Here is a 17,495-nt window from a genome sequence, read left to right on the forward strand (position 1 = left end):
TCATTCGGTGGCACTCCCAGCCGTTTGACCTACAGAGGTCAACAAAGGTCACGTGGCCAAAATTTGCACAGCAGATTGTGGCCCACCCAGTAGAGCTAGAGCGCTAAAAATGGCACCAATCGACTCGCCAGCATCTAATCTTACTTTCCCAACACTCATTTGACCTCTCAAGGTCATGCGATTACCTAAGGTCATTTGTGGGCTATGTCGAAAATACAATTGCACAGCAGTTTTCGAGTAGATGGATTGACCGAATTCCAAATCAAAGCACATCATCGGGTAGCCCATAGGCCGTAGTAACTTTCCTTAAAAACTGCTTCTCGATATGTGACCCCGGTTGACCTCGGCAGGTCAAAATGTGCAAATAAACGACACTCAATACGACGCAGCACGGATTCAGCCCAGATTCGGGACACCTCCGATCAAGCTGAAACTCGCACACAATGTAGGCCATGACATTCCCAATCCACAGTCCAAGTCATTCGGTGGCACTCCCAGCCGTTTGACCTACAGAGGTCAACAAAGGTCACGTGGCCCAAATTTGCACAGCAGATTGTGGCCCACCCAGTAGAGCTAGAGCGCTAAAAATGGCACCAATCGACTCGCCAGCATCTAATCTTACTTTCCCAACACTCATTTGACCTCTCAAGGTCATGCGATGACCTAAGGTCATTTGTGGGCTATGTCGAAAATACACTTGCACAGCAGTTTTCGAATAGATGGATTGACCGAATTCCAAATCAAAGCACATCATCGGGTAGCCCATAGGCCGTAGTAACTTTCCTTAAAAACCGCTTCTCGATATGTGACCCCGTTTGACCTCGGCAGGCCAAAATGTGCAATTAAACGACACTCAATGCGTCGCAGCCCGGATTCAGCCCAGATTCGGGACAGCTCCGATCAAACTGAAAATCGCACACAATGTAGGCCATGACATGCCCAATCCACAGTCCAAGTCATTCGGTGGCACTCCCAGCCGTTTGACCTACAGAGGTCAGCAAAGGTCACGTTGCCCAAATTTGCACAGCAGAATGTGGCCCACCCAGTAGAGCTAGAGCGCTAAAAATGGCACCAATCGACTCGCCAGCATCTAATCTTACTTTCCCAACACTAATTTGATCTCTCAAGGTCATGCGATGACCTAATATGTGACCATTTGTGTGCTATGTCGCAAATACGCTTGCACAGCAGTTTTCGAGTAGATGGATTGACCGAATTCCAAATCTAAGCACATCATCGGGTAGCCCATAGGCCGTAGTAACTTTCCCTAAAAACTGCTTTTCGATATGTGACCCCGTTTGACCTCGGCAGGTCAAAATGTGCAAATAAACGACACTCAATACGTCGCAGCCCTGATTCAGCCCAGATTCGGGACTCCTCTGATCAAGCTGAAACTCGCACACCGTGTAGGCCATGACATGCCCAATCCACAGTCCAAGTCATTCGGTGGCACTCCCAGCCGTTTGACCTACAGAGGTCAACAAAGGCCACGTGGCCTAAATTTGCACAGCAGATTGTGGCCCACCCAGTAGAGCTAGAGCGCTAAAAATGGCACCAATCGACTCGCCAGCATCTAATCTTACTTTCCTAATACTCATTTGACCTCTCAAGGTCATGCGATGACCTAAGGTCATTTGTGGGCTAGGTCGAAAATACACTTGCACAGCAGTTTTCGAGTAGATGGATTGACCGAATTCCAAATCAAAGCAGATCATCGGGTAGCCCATAGGCCGTAGTAACTTTCCTTAAAAACCGCTTTTCGATATGTGACCCCGTTTGACCTCGGCAGGTCAAAATGTGCAAATAAACGACACTCAATACGACGCAGCACGGATTCAGCCCAGATTCGGGACACCTCCGATCAAGCTGAAACTCGCACACAATGTAGGCCATGACATGCCCAATCCACAGTCGAAGTCATTCGGTGGCACTCCCAGCCGTTTGACCTACAGAGGTCAGCAAAGGTCACGTGGCCCAAATTTGCACAGCAGATTGTGGCCCAACCAGTAGAGCTAGAGCGCTAAAAATGGCACCAATCGACTCGCCAGCATCTAATCTTACTTTCCCAACACTCATTTGACCTTTCAAGGTCATGCGATGACCTAAGGTCATTTGTGGGCTATGTCGAAAATACACTTGCACAGCAGTTTTCGAGTAGATAGATTGACCGAATTCCAAATCAAAACACAACATCGGGTAGCCCATAAGACGTAGTAACTTCCCTTGAAAACCGCTTTTCGATATGTGACACCGTTTGACCTCGGCAGGTCAAAATGTGCAAATAAACGACACTCAATACGTCGCAGCCCGGATTCAGCCCAGATTCGGGACAGCTCCGATCAAACTGAAAATCGCACACAATGTAGGCCATGACATGCCCAATCCACAGTCTAATTCATTCGGTGGCACTCCCAGCCGTTTGACCTACAGAGGTCAGCAAATGTCACGTTGCCCAACTTTGCACAGCATATTGTGGCCCACCCAGTAAAGCTAGAGCGCGAAAAATGGCACCAATCGACTCGCCAGCATCTAATCTTACTTTCCCAACACTCATTTGACCTCTCAAGGTCATGCGATGACCTAAGGTCATTTGTGGGCCACAATCTGCTGTGCAAATTTGGGCCACGTGATCTTTGCTGACCTCTGTAGGTCAAACGGCTGGGAGTGCCACCGAATGACTTGGACTGTGGATTGGGCATGTCATGGCCTACATTGTGTGCGATTTTCATTTTGATCGGAGGTGTTCCGAATCTGGGCTGAATCCGGGCTGCGACGTATTGAGTGTCGTTTATTTGCACATTTTGACCTGCCGAGGTCAAACGGGGTCACATATCGAAAAGCGGTTTTTAAGGAAAGTTACTACGGCCTATGAGCTACCCGATGATGTGCTTTGATTTGGAAGTCGGTCAATCCATCTACTCGAAAACTGCTGTGCAAGTGTATTTTCGACATAGCCCACAAATGACCTTAGGTCATCGCATGACCTTGAGAGGTCAAATGAATGTTGGGAAAGAAAGATTAGATGTTGGCGAGTCGATTGGTGCCATTTTTAGCGCTCTAGCTCTACTGGGTGGGCCACAATCTACTGTGCAAATTTGGGCCACGTGACCTTTGCTGACCTCTGTAGGTCAAACGGCTGGGAGTGCCGCCGAATGACTTGGACTGTGGATTAAGCATGTCATGGCCTACACGGTGTGCGATTTTCAGCTTGATCACAGGTGTCCCGAATCTGGGCTGAATCCGGGCTGCGACGTATTGAGTGTCGTTTATTTGCACATTTTGACCTGCCGAGGTCAAACGGGGTCACATATCGAGAAGCGGTTTTTAAGGAAAGTTATTACGGCCTATGGGCTACCCGATGGTGTCTTTTGATTTGGAATTCGGTCAATCCATCTGCTCGAAAACTGCTGTGCAAATGTATTTTCGACATAGCCCACAAATGACCTTAGGTCATCGCATGACCTTGAGAGGTCAAATGAGTGTTGGGAAAGTAGGATTTGATGCTGGCGAGTCAATTGGTGCCATTTTTAGCGCTCTAGCTTTACTGGGTGGGCCACAATCTGCTGTTCAAATTTGGGCCACGTGACCTTTGCTGACCTCTGTAGGTCAAACGGCTGGGAGTGCCACTGAATGACTTAGACTGTGGATTGGGCATGTCTTGGCCTACATTGTGTGCGATTTTTAGCTTGATCGGAGGTGTCCCGAATCTGGGCTGAATCCGGGCTGCGACGTATTGAGTGTCGTTTATTTGCACATTTTGACCTGCCGAGGTCAAACGGGGTCACATATCGAAAAGCGGTTTTTAAGGAAAGTTACTACAGCCTATGTGCTACCCAATGATGTGCTTTGATTTGGAATTCGGTCAATCCATCTACTCGAAAACTGCTGTGCAAGTGTATTTTCGACATTGCCCACAAATGACCTTAGGTCATCGCATGACCTTGAGAGGTCAAATGAGTGTTGGGAAAGTAAGATTAGATGCTGGCGAGTCGATTGGTGCCATTTTTAGCTCTCTAGCTCTACTGGGTGGGCCACAATCTGCTGTGCAAATTTGGGCCACGTGACCTTTGCTGACCTCTCTAGGTCAAACGGCTGGGAGTGCCACCGAATGACTTGGACTGTGGATTGGGCATGTCATGTTCTACATTGTGTGCGATTTTCAGCTTGATCTGAGGTGTCCCGAATCTGGGCTGAATCCGGGCTGCGACGTATTGAGTGTCGTTTATTTGCACATTTGACCTGCCGAGGTCAAACGGGGTCACATATCGAAAAGCGGTTTTTGGGGAAAGTTACTACGGCCTATGTGCTACCCGATGATGTGCTTTGATTTGGAATTCGGTCAATCCATCTACTCGAAAACTGCTGTGCAAGTGTATTTTCGACATAGCCCACAAATGACCTTAGGTCATCGCATGACCTTGAGAGGTCAAATGAGTGTTGGGAAAGTAAGATTAGATGCTGGCGAGTCGATTGGTGCCATTTTTAGCGCTCTAGCTGTTCTGGGTGGGCCACAATCTGCTGTTCAAATTTGGGCCACGTGACCTTTGCTGACCTCTGTAGGTCAAACGGCTGGGAGTGCCACCGAATGACTTGGACTGTGGATTGGGCATGTCATGGCCTACATTGTGTGCGATTTTCAGTTTGATCGGAGGTGTCCCGATTCTGGGCTGAATCCGGGCTGCGACGTATTGAGTGTCGTTTATTTGCACATTTTGACCTGCCGAGGTCAAACGGGGTCACATATCAAAAAGTGGTTTTTAAGGAAAGTTACTACGACCTATGTGCTACCCGATGATGTGCTTTGATTTGGAATTCGGTCAATCCATCTACTCGAAAACTGCTGTGCAAGTGTATTTTCGACATAGCCCACAAATGACCTTAGGTCATCGCATGACCTTGAGAGGTCAAATGAGTGTTGGGAAAGTAAGATTAGATGCTGGCGAGTCGATTGGTGCCATTTTTAGCGCTCTAGCTTTACTGGGTGGGCCACAATCTGCTGTGCAAATTTGGGCCACGTGACATTTGCTGACCTCTGTAGGTCAAACGGCTGGGAGTGCCACCGAATGACTTGGACTGTGGATTGGGCATGTCATGGCCTACATTGTGTGCGAGTTTCAGCTTGATCGGAGGTGTCCCGAATCTGGGCTGAATCCGGGCTGAATCTGGGCTGAATATGGGCTGTCTTGACGGACATCGGGTCAGCCGCTACCGATATAGCCTGGTCCTTATAGTGAAGGCACTACTCTGGTGGATGACTATTGACTACGCAGGAAAAATAACTTATGTTTGTCAAAGTTATTAAAAAAGATGTTTGTCAGAGCTTCCATCAAAATGCGTAGATGGTTTTTGGTGATTTTTTTTTGTCATTTTCTTATCAGCTTCCAGGTTCTTTTCAAGGCCTTACCTTATACTTGTCTTCTTCAGTAGGTATATTACCTGTTTTCTGTTTTCCTCTCTTTCTTTTTTCCTATTTTGTGTAACACTCTCATCCTCTCCCTCTTCATCAAGTTAGCTCGTCTATCTCCTCGACGGCATTCGAGACTGCGATCTCTCAATAAATATTGCATCAACCTGAGGTCAAAGAGTGCATGGCTTCACTACACTATTTACTCCCGGTCCACTCAGCTCGTACTCAGTCCCATCACGTCCTCCACTGCCCTCCACCCGGCCCCGGGGCGGTGGATGATGACGTCACTGGGTCCGAGCGGCGCGCCGGTCGTGCTAGCTCGGTTCGCGGCCCGTCAGTCGAGTCGCGCGCGTCGCTGGGGCGGCAGCGGGGAAGGCGGTCGGAGCGTGCGGGTCCGTTATAGGACGACTGACACAGAGACCCATTGACTAAACGGCGCTGGCGCCGGAGTGAGGGACTGTTGGAGGCGGTGGATAGGGTAGAGGATATCGGTGGTGTGGTGACATCTCAAAGATATCCGCGTGCTCTACCAGCCGCTGCTTGTCGTTCGGACTGTTGTGACCGGGGTGACCTGGACTAACCCGACCTGACCGGGGTTGGCCGGCCTACCAGTCATGGCCGACAAGAGAGGCAGCTATGACCTGGGGAAGAGTGAGCAGGTGAGTTTCGAGTTGTTGCCTGGACCGAGTTTCCAGGGGCGGGGGCGGGGGCGGGCCAATGTGGGTCGACTGGAGGCCTGCCGCCCGCCGGCCGGGTGGTAGCGGACGGGTGTGCCGCGGGCGAGCTGCCTGGGGCGGCCGTGGGACCAGGTCGGCACGCTGGCCATTCTGCAGCTGCGAACTGCCACCGCTGCAGTCCGCTGCGGTGCTCGAACCGTGGCCGAATTAGGTGGTGACGGGCTGCCAGCTAGCGGTCCGTGTGTTAGGGCCCGGGAAGGATTTTTGTCCAATGTTCGTTGTGCAATGTGTGGGCGATTAAACTCCATGGAATTCGTTGGAAGTGAGCTGTAGGAATGACTCGAATCTAAATGATTCTGGTCTAGCCATACCTATTGAGATGCGTATCAGGTGATTCTAAAAGAGATTATGTGATTTCATTTGAGACAGCTGCTTTTCTTTTGCACGGAAACAGGTGCTGAGAGATATTTGAACCTGCATTTAGGTTGTATTGCCAGCGATGCAGCTGCATTGCGTCCGCCTGTTTCGACATCTGACTTTTCAATCCATACATAGGCGTAGGAACAGGGGGGGCCAGGTGGGCAAGTGCCCACCCACTTTTCGAGGTGGGGGGGGGGGGGGGGGCCAACCATGTGTTTTGGCCCACCCACTTTTTACTCGAGGCCCCTCTCCTCGATTTGAGAGGACGTCGTCACCTTCCAGAATAAACAAACCCGGTAAAAATAAGTTCCACGAATCCCCACGCACGGACTCCAAGGGGCCGTGATGGATCCAAGGAGGCCCTCTGTTCATACTTGTCAGTTGAAGCCCCTGAGACTGATGGCCTGAGAGGCCCTAGTGGATCTGAGGAGGCCCCAATATCCACACTGGTCTGGGGAGGCCCCTGACACTGGCGGTCTGGGAGGCCCCTCTATCCACACTAGTCAGAGGTCTGAGACTGGTGGTCTGGGAGACCCCTCCATCCACACTAGTCAGAATAAATTTAGGCCCCTGACACTGGCGGTCTAGCCGAGGCCCCCTACCCTCACTAGTCAGAGGAGGCCCCTCTATCCTCAATAGTCATAAGAGGCCCCTGAGACTGATGGTCTGGGAGGCCTATCCATCTAAATTCTAAACAGTAGTCAGAGGAGGCCCCTGAGACTGATGACCTGAGAGGCCCTTATAATCACACCAGGCAGAAGAGGCCCATGATACTGATGGACTGAGAGGCCCTTCTATTTATACTGGCCACAGGAGACCCCCAAAACTTTCGGTCTGGGAGGTCCCTCAATCCGGCACCAGTCAGAAGAGTCCCCTGAGACTGATGGCCTGGGAAGCCCTTATATTCACACTAGGCAGAGGAGGCCCCTGAGACTGATGGTATGAGAGGCCCTCATATTCACACCAGTCAGAAGAGGCCCCCGAGGCTGGTGGCTGTGAGGCCCTTCTGTTCATATAACTGGCCACTGGAGGCCCCTGAAACCGGTGGTCTGGGAGGGCCCTCTATCCACACTAGTCAGAAGAGACCCCTGAGACCGATAGTCTGAGAGGCTCTTATATTCATACTGGCCACAAGAGGCCCCTGAGACTGATAGTCAGAGAGGTCCACTCCTAATGAATCTGAGGGGGCCCTCTATCCACATTTACACTTTTCTAGGGAGGCCCCCCGAGACTGATGGTCTAAGAGGCCCTTTTATTTATGCTGTCCACAGGAGCCCCCTGAGATTAATGGTCTGAGAGGCTCTTCTACATATTTATACTAACCAGAGGAGGCCCCTGGCCCCCTAGGATTGATGGTCTAACAGGCCCTTCTATTTATACTAGCCAGAGGAGGCCCATGAGACTGATGGTCTGAGAGGCCCTTCTTTTCAAACTAGGCAGATGAGGCCCCTGTGACTGATGGTCTGAGAGGCCCTTCTATTCAAACTAGGCAGATGAGGCCCCTGAGAATGATAGTCCGAAGAGCCATGCGGCGGCAACTGGCCGTGGCCATATTTCGGCTCGGTAGGGCCCCACAGAGCTCATGAGAGCACCTCAAGGGCTCCTAAGTAGACACGCTTATCCCCACGTGCCACGCCGGCTTCTGAAGGCTCCTTGTAGGCATCTAAGGGCCCTTTCCGGCCTCTAACGGCTCCACCCGCCTGTGATGGCTCCACACCAGTGTTTATGAGCACCACACAGCGGCGCCTTTGAGGGTCATACTAGTGTCTCTTAGGGCCCTATATCGGTGGCTCTGGGGGCCCCACACCGGCGCCTCTGTGGGCCACCACACCTGTGCATCTCAAGGCTCTATAGGTACATCTGAAGGACCCACACCGACACCTCTGAGGGCCCCACACCAGTATCTCGGAGCTCTGAAGGCCCCACACCGGTGACTCTGAGGACTCACCAGCTTCTGAGAGCACCATGTTGATGTCTAACGGCTCCACAAGGCCACTGAAGGCACCACACAAGCTCTCACTGAGCTCTTATGTCCATGTAGCGGCCTCTGAGGGATTTAAGCCAGCGCATTCATAGCTCCACACCAGCAATTGTAAGGGCTTCACACTGAAGTATCTGAGGGTTCCACACCGGTGTCTCTAAGGGCCACATACCGACATCTCTGAGGGCCCATACCGGCATCTCTGAGGGCCCCATACCGGCGTCTCCGAGGGTCCACATCTGGCGGGCACCCATCAGCGACTGAAGGTCCCACACTGTCGACTCCGAGAGCCCCATCTGCGTCTGGGAGCACCATGCCGTCTCTAAGAACCACAGCGGCTCCTCCGTACGAAAGATGGACGTCTCCATGCCAAAGGGGAGCGGTTCTGAGACAGTAGGGCACCTACATGCAATATAGGGGCGCCTATGAAGCCCATAGGGGCGCCTCAATGCGAAAGAGGGGCGCCTCTGAGGCCTACATATATGGGCGTCCACATGCAATAGAGGTTTGCAAATTGCAATTGATCAATGCCATGGGGGTGCATTCATAAGAAACAGGGGCGCCGGCATGGCAAAGAGAGGTGCCTTCAAGTATCCATAAAAGAGAGACGCCTATGATAAGCGCACATTGTATGCGACAATGGGGCGACTGTGGGACATTTAGGGATGTCTCTGATGACTATACATAGGGCGCTTATATGCCAAAGAGGGCGCCTATGAAGCTAATGGGGGCACCTGGGAAACGAGGAAGACATTTGTGTAGGGGTTTTCAGGGGTCATGCGCCGTTTGCGGCAAATACATCCTAAAAAAATCGGAGGGGGAATAAGTTTTAAAAATGGTGCGGACTTTCTGCGTTGTTCGCTTAACCCTATTCCTGGCGGGGGGGGGCCTCAGGAGCCCCCCCCCCCCCTGAGGTTTTTTGGTTATTTCTCCCAAACGCGTTGAGCCAGGAAGCTCAAATTTTCTGACTTTTCCTAAAAGGCTTCTACGCAACATGTCTGAAAATTTTGAGTTGATCTGACCTCAGGTCAGGTCACCAGAGGCGGTTTGGTGACCCTACCTCAGAAAAGTTTGCAATCACGCCAGAGCTAGAGTTTTTGACCGATCAATTTCTTCTCTTCAGGCTTTAGTTAGGGTACCAGTATGTGCAATTTGTATATCTCGGAATTTTGATATCGGTGACCTAAGGTCAGGTCAGTTTCGCGACCTCCCCATTATAAGTCAATGGGGGAAAAATCAACTCCCTGTTTTTACCACTAAAACGGGTCGGAATGGCCCCATATACCATACATGACTTCATATACGATCAACCTTCACTACCTTGAGGTCTGTTTTGCTGTTGGGCAGCTGTGAGGTCATGTGACGTCATCAAAGGTCACCAAAGGTTTTTGGCCAATAACTCCGTACAGGAACAAGATACAGACGCGTGGATGGTCTCATTGTGTTCAGCTCGTCAAGACGCATCGAATGATATACATGATGACCTCGAGGTCACGTGACCTGAGGTCAACCTTTGACCTTGACCTTTCGAGGTCAACATATATATCATTCGATGCGGATTGACGAGAGGATCACGATGATGCCCTTAGTTTGTTCCTATCTTGACTAATTCGAAAGTTATTCGAGAAAAACTCTCTCCATATCTAGCGCCGCCATTTTGACTTTTTCGACCCCTGTGACGTCATCTTTGACCTGACCTGAAAATGACCTTAGTAAAAATTGTAGACCTTGTCCATGCGTATCCGATGCCGTTTACCGCTTGTCGCTATGTTGCTTCGTTCTCGAGATCTCAGGGGGGGGGGGGGGCGAATCGGCCCCCCCCCCCCGCCAGTTTCTTGTCCCGGCGGAGCCCGCCAGGAATAGGGTTAAGCGGTTACGCCCCTGGGTACATCTGCCCGATCTCAGAAGCTAGATTTGGAGGTCATACTTGAAAGCAGCCAGCAGGACGAGGCAAAAGTTGGAGGCCCCTGAAAATAGGAGGCCCCCTGGAAAAGGAGGCCCCTTGACAGGGTGGCCCACCCACTTTTCATGACGTTCCTACGCCCGTGAATCCATATATAATGCCTACCTACTGACCTATTACCTACCTACCACTAAACAGGTGGCTAATTTAAATCACACAATCAAGCTTTAAAAACTAAACTCACCAAACCACCAAACCACACCACACCAAACCAACCAAACTTCTATTCATCTGTCAATATAAAACTTTCCGCTTCGTAACCAGCTCTCATGAGCATTTACGTCTGTAAGATAAAATTACGACTACGTCCTGTTTCAAACTTGAAATCACCGTGATGCGTCTGGAGAAGTTCACAGTGGCTTGATCGAGCCAGGGCTTCAACATCCAACTTTGAAACGTAGACTGACAGAGCCTTTGTTAAGCCTGCTCATTCACTCACGAAAAGTTAAATTACTCATGGTAGCTTCCGCGTCGGAACTCATCAGCCTAGAGAGGAGTAGGGCGTGGGCATTTTACAGTTCCAAGTTGTAAGTTTGACCGGCTGGGAGGTCAGGTATACATAAACATTTTACAAAGACCAAGGCCCCGATCCCTTTGTTAAAGCTTCGGGGGAGGTTTTATCTTCAGAGGACAACTGGTGACTAATCGAAAGCGATTCTCGCGAATAGAACCTTTGGGTCACAACTCCATCAGTGAATTGTGCAAGAGCTTTTTCGCTTTCGTTAGCTCAGGTACCGTAAAGGCGTTCCTTTTTGTACGTTGCACACGCCACAAAACAATGCACGTCCCATCTTCTTAGTCAGACTATCTCTTTTTCTGTCCCGGCGTCAAACAATATGTGTCGTGCAACGTGCTGTGAAGGCCGCGATGCCATGTCTTGGAATGATAAGATCGACGGATTTGTTACCAATGGTGAGTGGGGAAGATAGTTAAAACCAGCAAGGCCGCGAGGGCAGTTTACTTTTTTGACTAAAACATGCTGTAGGCATGGTAATTTGAAGACTGAAGAGTTAATTATTATTTTAAGTTTACATCATGCTTGTTAGCCGGTATGATTTTTTTTTTAATTTAGTATAGAATGTAGACCCACTTTGATAGAAAGCATTCCAGTAAGATTTTCTACACTCCCTAGATTGTTTCGATACAACTCCCATAATTCACATAACAAAATTTCCTTATAACCTGCCGATCCGAACATACACATTATTTTCGTCTCACGCCGGTCCTCTCTCACCGGACCTGCCCCCCGTCCCGTGGTGAAACTGCACACAGCGTGCCCACCCGCCCGTGGAGCCGCTCAGCGGTGACATGGCGCGGTACGCGGATGCGCAGCGCCGCGGCATATTAAACGCGCTGACTGGCAGCATTATCGAGGACGAGTTGTGTGTGACACTGAAGATCGCCCGGCGACCCTCCTACAATAGCCATGGCTCGTCATGGCGAGCCGACGCCCATCGGACGTGCTCTTCACTTGGCACGTGTGCTTTTACTTTCTGGCCGGCCGCCGCCCGTCAAAACTGTCACAGCTCCTTCCTTTTCATGGCTGGATGGATGGATAGGATGTTGTTTAGCGCAATGAGATCCCACTGTGCTGCGGTATGAAAAAGGTGTCTTCATTTTTCAAGGCTAAATGTGCCGCGGGAATGGGGGTGGTGATGAATTTTCAATTATGAGGACGTTGAAAAAGCTTAGGCGGCATAAGGTATGCACTATGCACTATACATATAACTGAGCACGTTTATGCATTGACTCGGCGATTCTTTGTTAACAAACTTATCGTTTAAAAGACGATCGAATGAATCACGTTAAATATTTGCCAATCACATGAGTCAAAGCCATTCTCAGGTGAAATACCAGATACCTAAACAGATATTGGCCAATCTTCAGATTGGCTCCAACCATTCGATAAGATGTTATCCTCTATTCACGGCGTGCAAGATTGTGACCCGTGAAAGTTATGTCCAGATTGTTATCTGTGAATCAAAAAGAGTGTGCGGGTGATAGTGCAACTACTGAACACAGTCGAATATTTATTGTTTTCATCACTAATGGCGGTGCGTATATGCTTACCAATGCCGAATGCATATCCATTTTAACTGCGAGTCCTGCGAGCCTATTCCCATGCAAACATTAATTCAGCCAGATATGCACACTATTTGCCTGCGGGAAAAAGTGTACCTATGGATAAGGCAACGTTCGGCGTCAGGAGGCTCAGATAGCTCACTCACCCGGATGGTATCCGGGGTAATTCTCTTTGTGTCTGTTCTACTATTATTATGTTTATATGATACAGCTCATGTGAATGGGAACATGAACATACTGCGATACCTTTGTTCTACGCATACCTACCCATACGTAGCTGATGCATGACTGGCGGGTAATTTGTATCTAATGTATCTCTCTCTCTCACATCTATTTGTCGCCGGATGCAGGCCTGGAGAGCGCAGTTTCACACTGACCTGTTTTGATCTGCGAGTGGCCCAGATTACCCGCTCCTCTCCCCTACTCCTCCCCTGGCCTTTACCTCCCTCCATCTCACTCAGACATCTACGAGTAATTGCCTCTCCTAATGATGCTTGGTTGTATTTGATCCCGGCCTGGACTGCTCGTAGTCCGATAAGGACGATTGTTTCGCGGGTCAGTAGCCACTGGCGTACCGGCTTGGCTGGTCCTTTCACGTGACGGTGATTATACCTTACAGGCTTAGTCCGCAATCACGGAGGCTTAATACTGTTAAAGGTCAACTGTTCGGCGTTTCCTCCGGACGATTCATCTTTGTTAGGACCGGTTAATTTCCATGTGTGACTTATGAAGAGAAATGGGTGTCTGCGTTGCCCTTAACCGTAGGCGTGATACACTATACACTATACAGCTCTTTCTCTCGCGCCGTGTGCGCTTTGCGCTTCGTCGGACTGTAATCGTTACTGTTGGTCCCTCTTATGATGAAACTCGAAAATACGTTCAGCTTTATCTTGGGCAACAGGAATGGAAGTCTCGTTAGCCGACTTAGGACAGTCTCCGCACCAGTCTGTCGGAACTGATCTGTCCGACCCCCGTCGGTCCACAATTGTCTGTTTGAGAAAATGAGCCGTCCATTCGAACGGAACGGACGTTTTTCGACACTTCATCAGACTCTCAGCAGGCGCAAGTGTCTGCGTGACCTCTGGTGATTGGTGCTGACCCGTGACCTCTGACCTCATCCGTACGCCCCGCGGCGATCTCTGACGAAGTTGTCCGTCACTGGAGCTGCCGAGCTGCTGCCCTTTCCTGCAGTGAAGCCGGAGTTAATAACAGAGCTTCCCGAATCCCGAGCTTCGCGCAAGGTCCGCTTTCCTGCAATCGACTCTCTCTCTCTCTCTCTCTCTCTCTCTCTCTCTCTCTCTCTCTCTCTCTCTCTCTCTCTCTCTCTCTCTCTCACACACACACACACTCCTCTCTGCTTTCAGCTATAGTCGACTTCTTTTCCACGGTAACCGAAATCAAGAATCTGAGCTTCTTGGTGGCTGTATCTGACGTTAGCGACAGGACCGTTGTGCTTTTGGCCTTGCTATGGCTATCCTCGCTAAGCCTTTATCACTGTTACGGCTTTGTTCCATTAGTTCGCGTACTACAGCTGCCCACATGTTGTGATTTAATCTGTGCTCTGATGAAGTCGTCACAGCCGAGTACACAAGGGGAACATGAGATACGTGCCACCACTACCTGTAATACGTCCATTAATCTCCTCTCTACACGACCCTCTGTCTATCCCCCTCCTTAAGCCATCTCTCCCTCCTCCCTTTTCTCGCTTCCTTATTTCCTCTTTCCTCCGCGTTTTTGTCGCGAGCTCCGTGACATAAAACAAACAAACAGCAGCTGATTATTTTCAACACAGTGCGCGTTACATGACGGTAATATTGAAAACTATTTTAATTTATACCTAGCTCCCAATTCGTGGCTTTTTATTAAATCCCCGATGTCCGAGACAACTTGACAAGCCATAGCCGCATGTTGCCGACTTTTATGAGCTGCTGTACTGCATTCAAGCCTGCGACGATTTGATACAAATTTATAAATTTGTAAAGGTAGTAATCGGACAGTGGTTGAGGCATTTCGGGCGAGCCCTTCCCCTGAGCTGTGATCCTATTTTGATCCTGTACTGACATGGTTGGGTCTCATAGCTACTGATTCGTCCTCAAGGACGCTGCGATTTACTGATACCACAACATGAGGCTGTGAGTGAAGGGATGTAGGTTAAGTCGGCAACAGTCCTGTTTCTAATTGAGAAACTGTGTCATGGCTGCTTAGGTACACCAATTGACGCTGGCAGTTTTGTTGATGGGCCGGAGTGGCTTATGGAGATCCCTATGCCCAGTATGAGTCTCTGTCTGCTTGCCAGTTAATTATCTTACGCATTTTCTATGATTAGCATTTTCCGTCATCTATTGCATTTCATTTCTCGTAGCTCATTTGTCGTATTAAATCGCTCGCATTTTACAGTCTTACGTGGATTTTATTTTTCCTTGCTCTCCGGCACTCTCACCCTGACCGGTGTTGGTTATGACTGTTCCTGTCACTCAGTATATTGCCCGCGGTGCAGTGGCCTTGTCATGTCTGAGACGTGATGAGCTTCTGATTAATAAGTACGTCAGAAGTCTAATTATGGATTGCTCTACATAAACATGCCCCGAGTCCATGAAAGTTTCATATAGGAGCCAATGCCAGGGTCGAGTCGCTCGGTGCCTGCTGCGGGCTATTAGTTTAATCGGTAGGTTACTTCATATGGGTCGGAGATAAGAATATGACTATCTCAAGTGCAACAATTAAAACATTGAACAGAAGAGACTAGGAGATGTATCAAAATTGAAAATATTAGACGATGGGGCCATTCTTACATCAAAAGCATTCAATGCTCACCAGGGCTTTACTTGACGCTTTCAGTTTTTTTTTTATGCATGGAATACGTTTACATCTAAACATCTCAATTAGCTTGAAACATAGTTGGCTGTTGATGTCCAATGTCCATTGCCAAAGCTTATCAACACTCCGCGATAGCTCCAGAGACAGCCACGATCAGCGAGCAGTGCAGTCTCAGGGAAAGTGTGCCTGCTCTGCAGCACTGCCTCTCACATGGTTTGGGGAGTTCACTGACCGCAACGTACCCGAAGCTGGACGTCGAAGTCGCCGGCGCGTGCCGCAGGCAGGCCTCATTTTGTAAACATCAGTCTAGCCGGTGCGGTGTCATACACACCGTGTGACCTTGGTCTTATCGAGGCATGTTCTTCAGTGGCATGACATGCCGTCATCTCTGTATAGCTGAAATTTGTAGGATTCCGATAGTCACTGCCAGAGCCTAGGGACACTGGGGTCTCTTTCCTAATATTTCCCTCTTCCTCTTCATATCCTTCCCTTTGCTCTCTCCCGCTCTCCGTCTCTGTTCCTTGTCTCCTCTTTCTTTCTCTCTGTGCCTTTCTTGCCCCTCATTCTCTCCTTTCTCCAGTTTATTTTTCTGGGGTGAAATCTGGCGTGCCCGGAATTTGATATTTACCCACTCGACCTGTCGAACCGGAAGGGACGGGACGGGACCGGGCGGGGTGGACTGGAATGTCCACTTTCTGTGGCGCGGGGACCAGTGTTTCACCTCCGGTCGTGACTGTCGACTGACCGTCACATTACACCGTCACGTTACACCGGCACGTGACGCGTGGGTGACTGTAACGCCGATCCCGGGAGATTCCGTTCTCCAAATCTCACACAAAGAGCGCGGCAGCTTTACACTCGAATTGACAAAGTTTCCGTATTCGCTAACATGGGTAAATAGCACGTTAAATTCACCGTTTTGATGGGCACTATCAGCGCCTCTTGTGAAGCCACTAAATCTGCATCTTCCTCCTTTCTAAGTTCGGGACTAACAATTGTCTGCACGCAACCACCCGCCCCTAACCACAGCCCTCCTTCTTATGTTTCCTAAGAGGTCAGTGTCCTGCCTTCACCGGTCGCGGCCTTGCGTATCCGGTTCGCCAGGGCTCGAGCGGCGGCCGGCTCGCCTCGGTGACCCAGAATCGTCTCTGGCCGGCGCTGAGGGCGGGCTGCCGCCGGTCTACCCAGCACTGCCCGTCGCCAGTCTACCCAGCCCAGCACTGGGCGTGTGCCTCAGCTGAGCGCCGCGGTGATAGCGCCGGCTGGGTGCACCGCCCCGCCCCGCCCGCATGCTGTCGCTGTGTTTCTCCCGCTGCGAGAGTCGCTCTGAACGGGGTCAGCTGGACCGTGTGTCTGCGGGACTGGTCCGGTTGTCTCTGAAGGTTCTGTTGGTCTCTGAAGATCCGTTGGTCCAGGATGATCTGTGGATCCGATGGTCAGAAGGTCTGGTAGTCCGTTTGGTTAGTATATGTAGTTTCAGTTACAGTTCGCGGATATACACATCTTTATAAAATCATCGTTCTTTAATGTATGCTGTTCTCCCAATTTCGGTCTTCGGGCATCATCTCTTGTGAGCAATATTGAGCTCATGTTTTTTCCCACGCGTGCGTCGGCAAGTCGCCTATCTTAGCTTCGATCGACTATGACCACTCTGCCCAGAATTCTGATGATCCACGCGACGTGAATACCTATCCGTGCGTGTTCGTATCCCTGTCATATGCCTCTGATTGCCAGATGTGGCCGGAGGAGGACCATTCCTCCCGATTTACTCCAGGAAATGACAGTTATCAGAATGCCATCGCCTCGTCTCTGGCACAGTGTCAGAGGGTCGTTTATTTACACACCGGGGTCCCGTCTCCGATCGACTATTCCGGGAGTCGTCTCAGTCTGCTGGTGTCGCACCCACAACCTGACATTATCGGCACCGGCTGCTTCCGCTTCCCGGCCAAACATCCGTTCCATTGCGCCGTGATGGGGTGTGTCACGCGTATACCCTCCCCGGGAATCAAACGGGCCAGACATTACCGGCTGTCGAGAGCAAGATTGTTTTGATAGTCAAGAGAGCTTCCTCTAGCGTTCCCACAGCTTTTCCAGCTTTCCCACAGCTTCCTTTAGCTGTCCCACAGCTTCTTTAGAGCTCTCATAGCT

General features: G+C 50.2%; 1 protein-coding gene across 3 annotated transcripts in view; it reads left to right on the plus strand.

Annotated features, from left to right (window-relative positions):
* LOC122373084 (venom dipeptidyl peptidase 4-like) overlaps window positions 1-17,495 on the plus strand; it is a 65,664-nt gene that overhangs the window by 14,506 nt on the left and 33,663 nt on the right. The window contains exon 1 of one of the 3 annotated variants that reach the window (XM_043350836.1): window positions 5,748-6,066. The exons of the other annotated variants lie outside the window; for them this stretch is intronic. Coding sequence (XP_043206771.1) covers window positions 6,022-6,066 — 45 coding nt within the window. The 5' untranslated portion in view covers window positions 5,748-6,021. Of the gene's footprint in view, window positions 1-5,747; window positions 6,067-17,495 lie in introns of those variants that run through there. 3 annotated transcript variants of the gene reach the window in all.

The sequence above is a fragment of the Amphibalanus amphitrite genome, unplaced genomic scaffold (genome assembly GCF_019059575.1).
Source record: "Amphibalanus amphitrite isolate SeventyFive unplaced genomic scaffold, NRLGWU_Aamphi_draft 001441F_arrow, whole genome shotgun sequence".
NCBI lineage: Eukaryota > Metazoa > Arthropoda > Thecostraca > Balanomorpha > Balanidae > Amphibalanus > Amphibalanus amphitrite.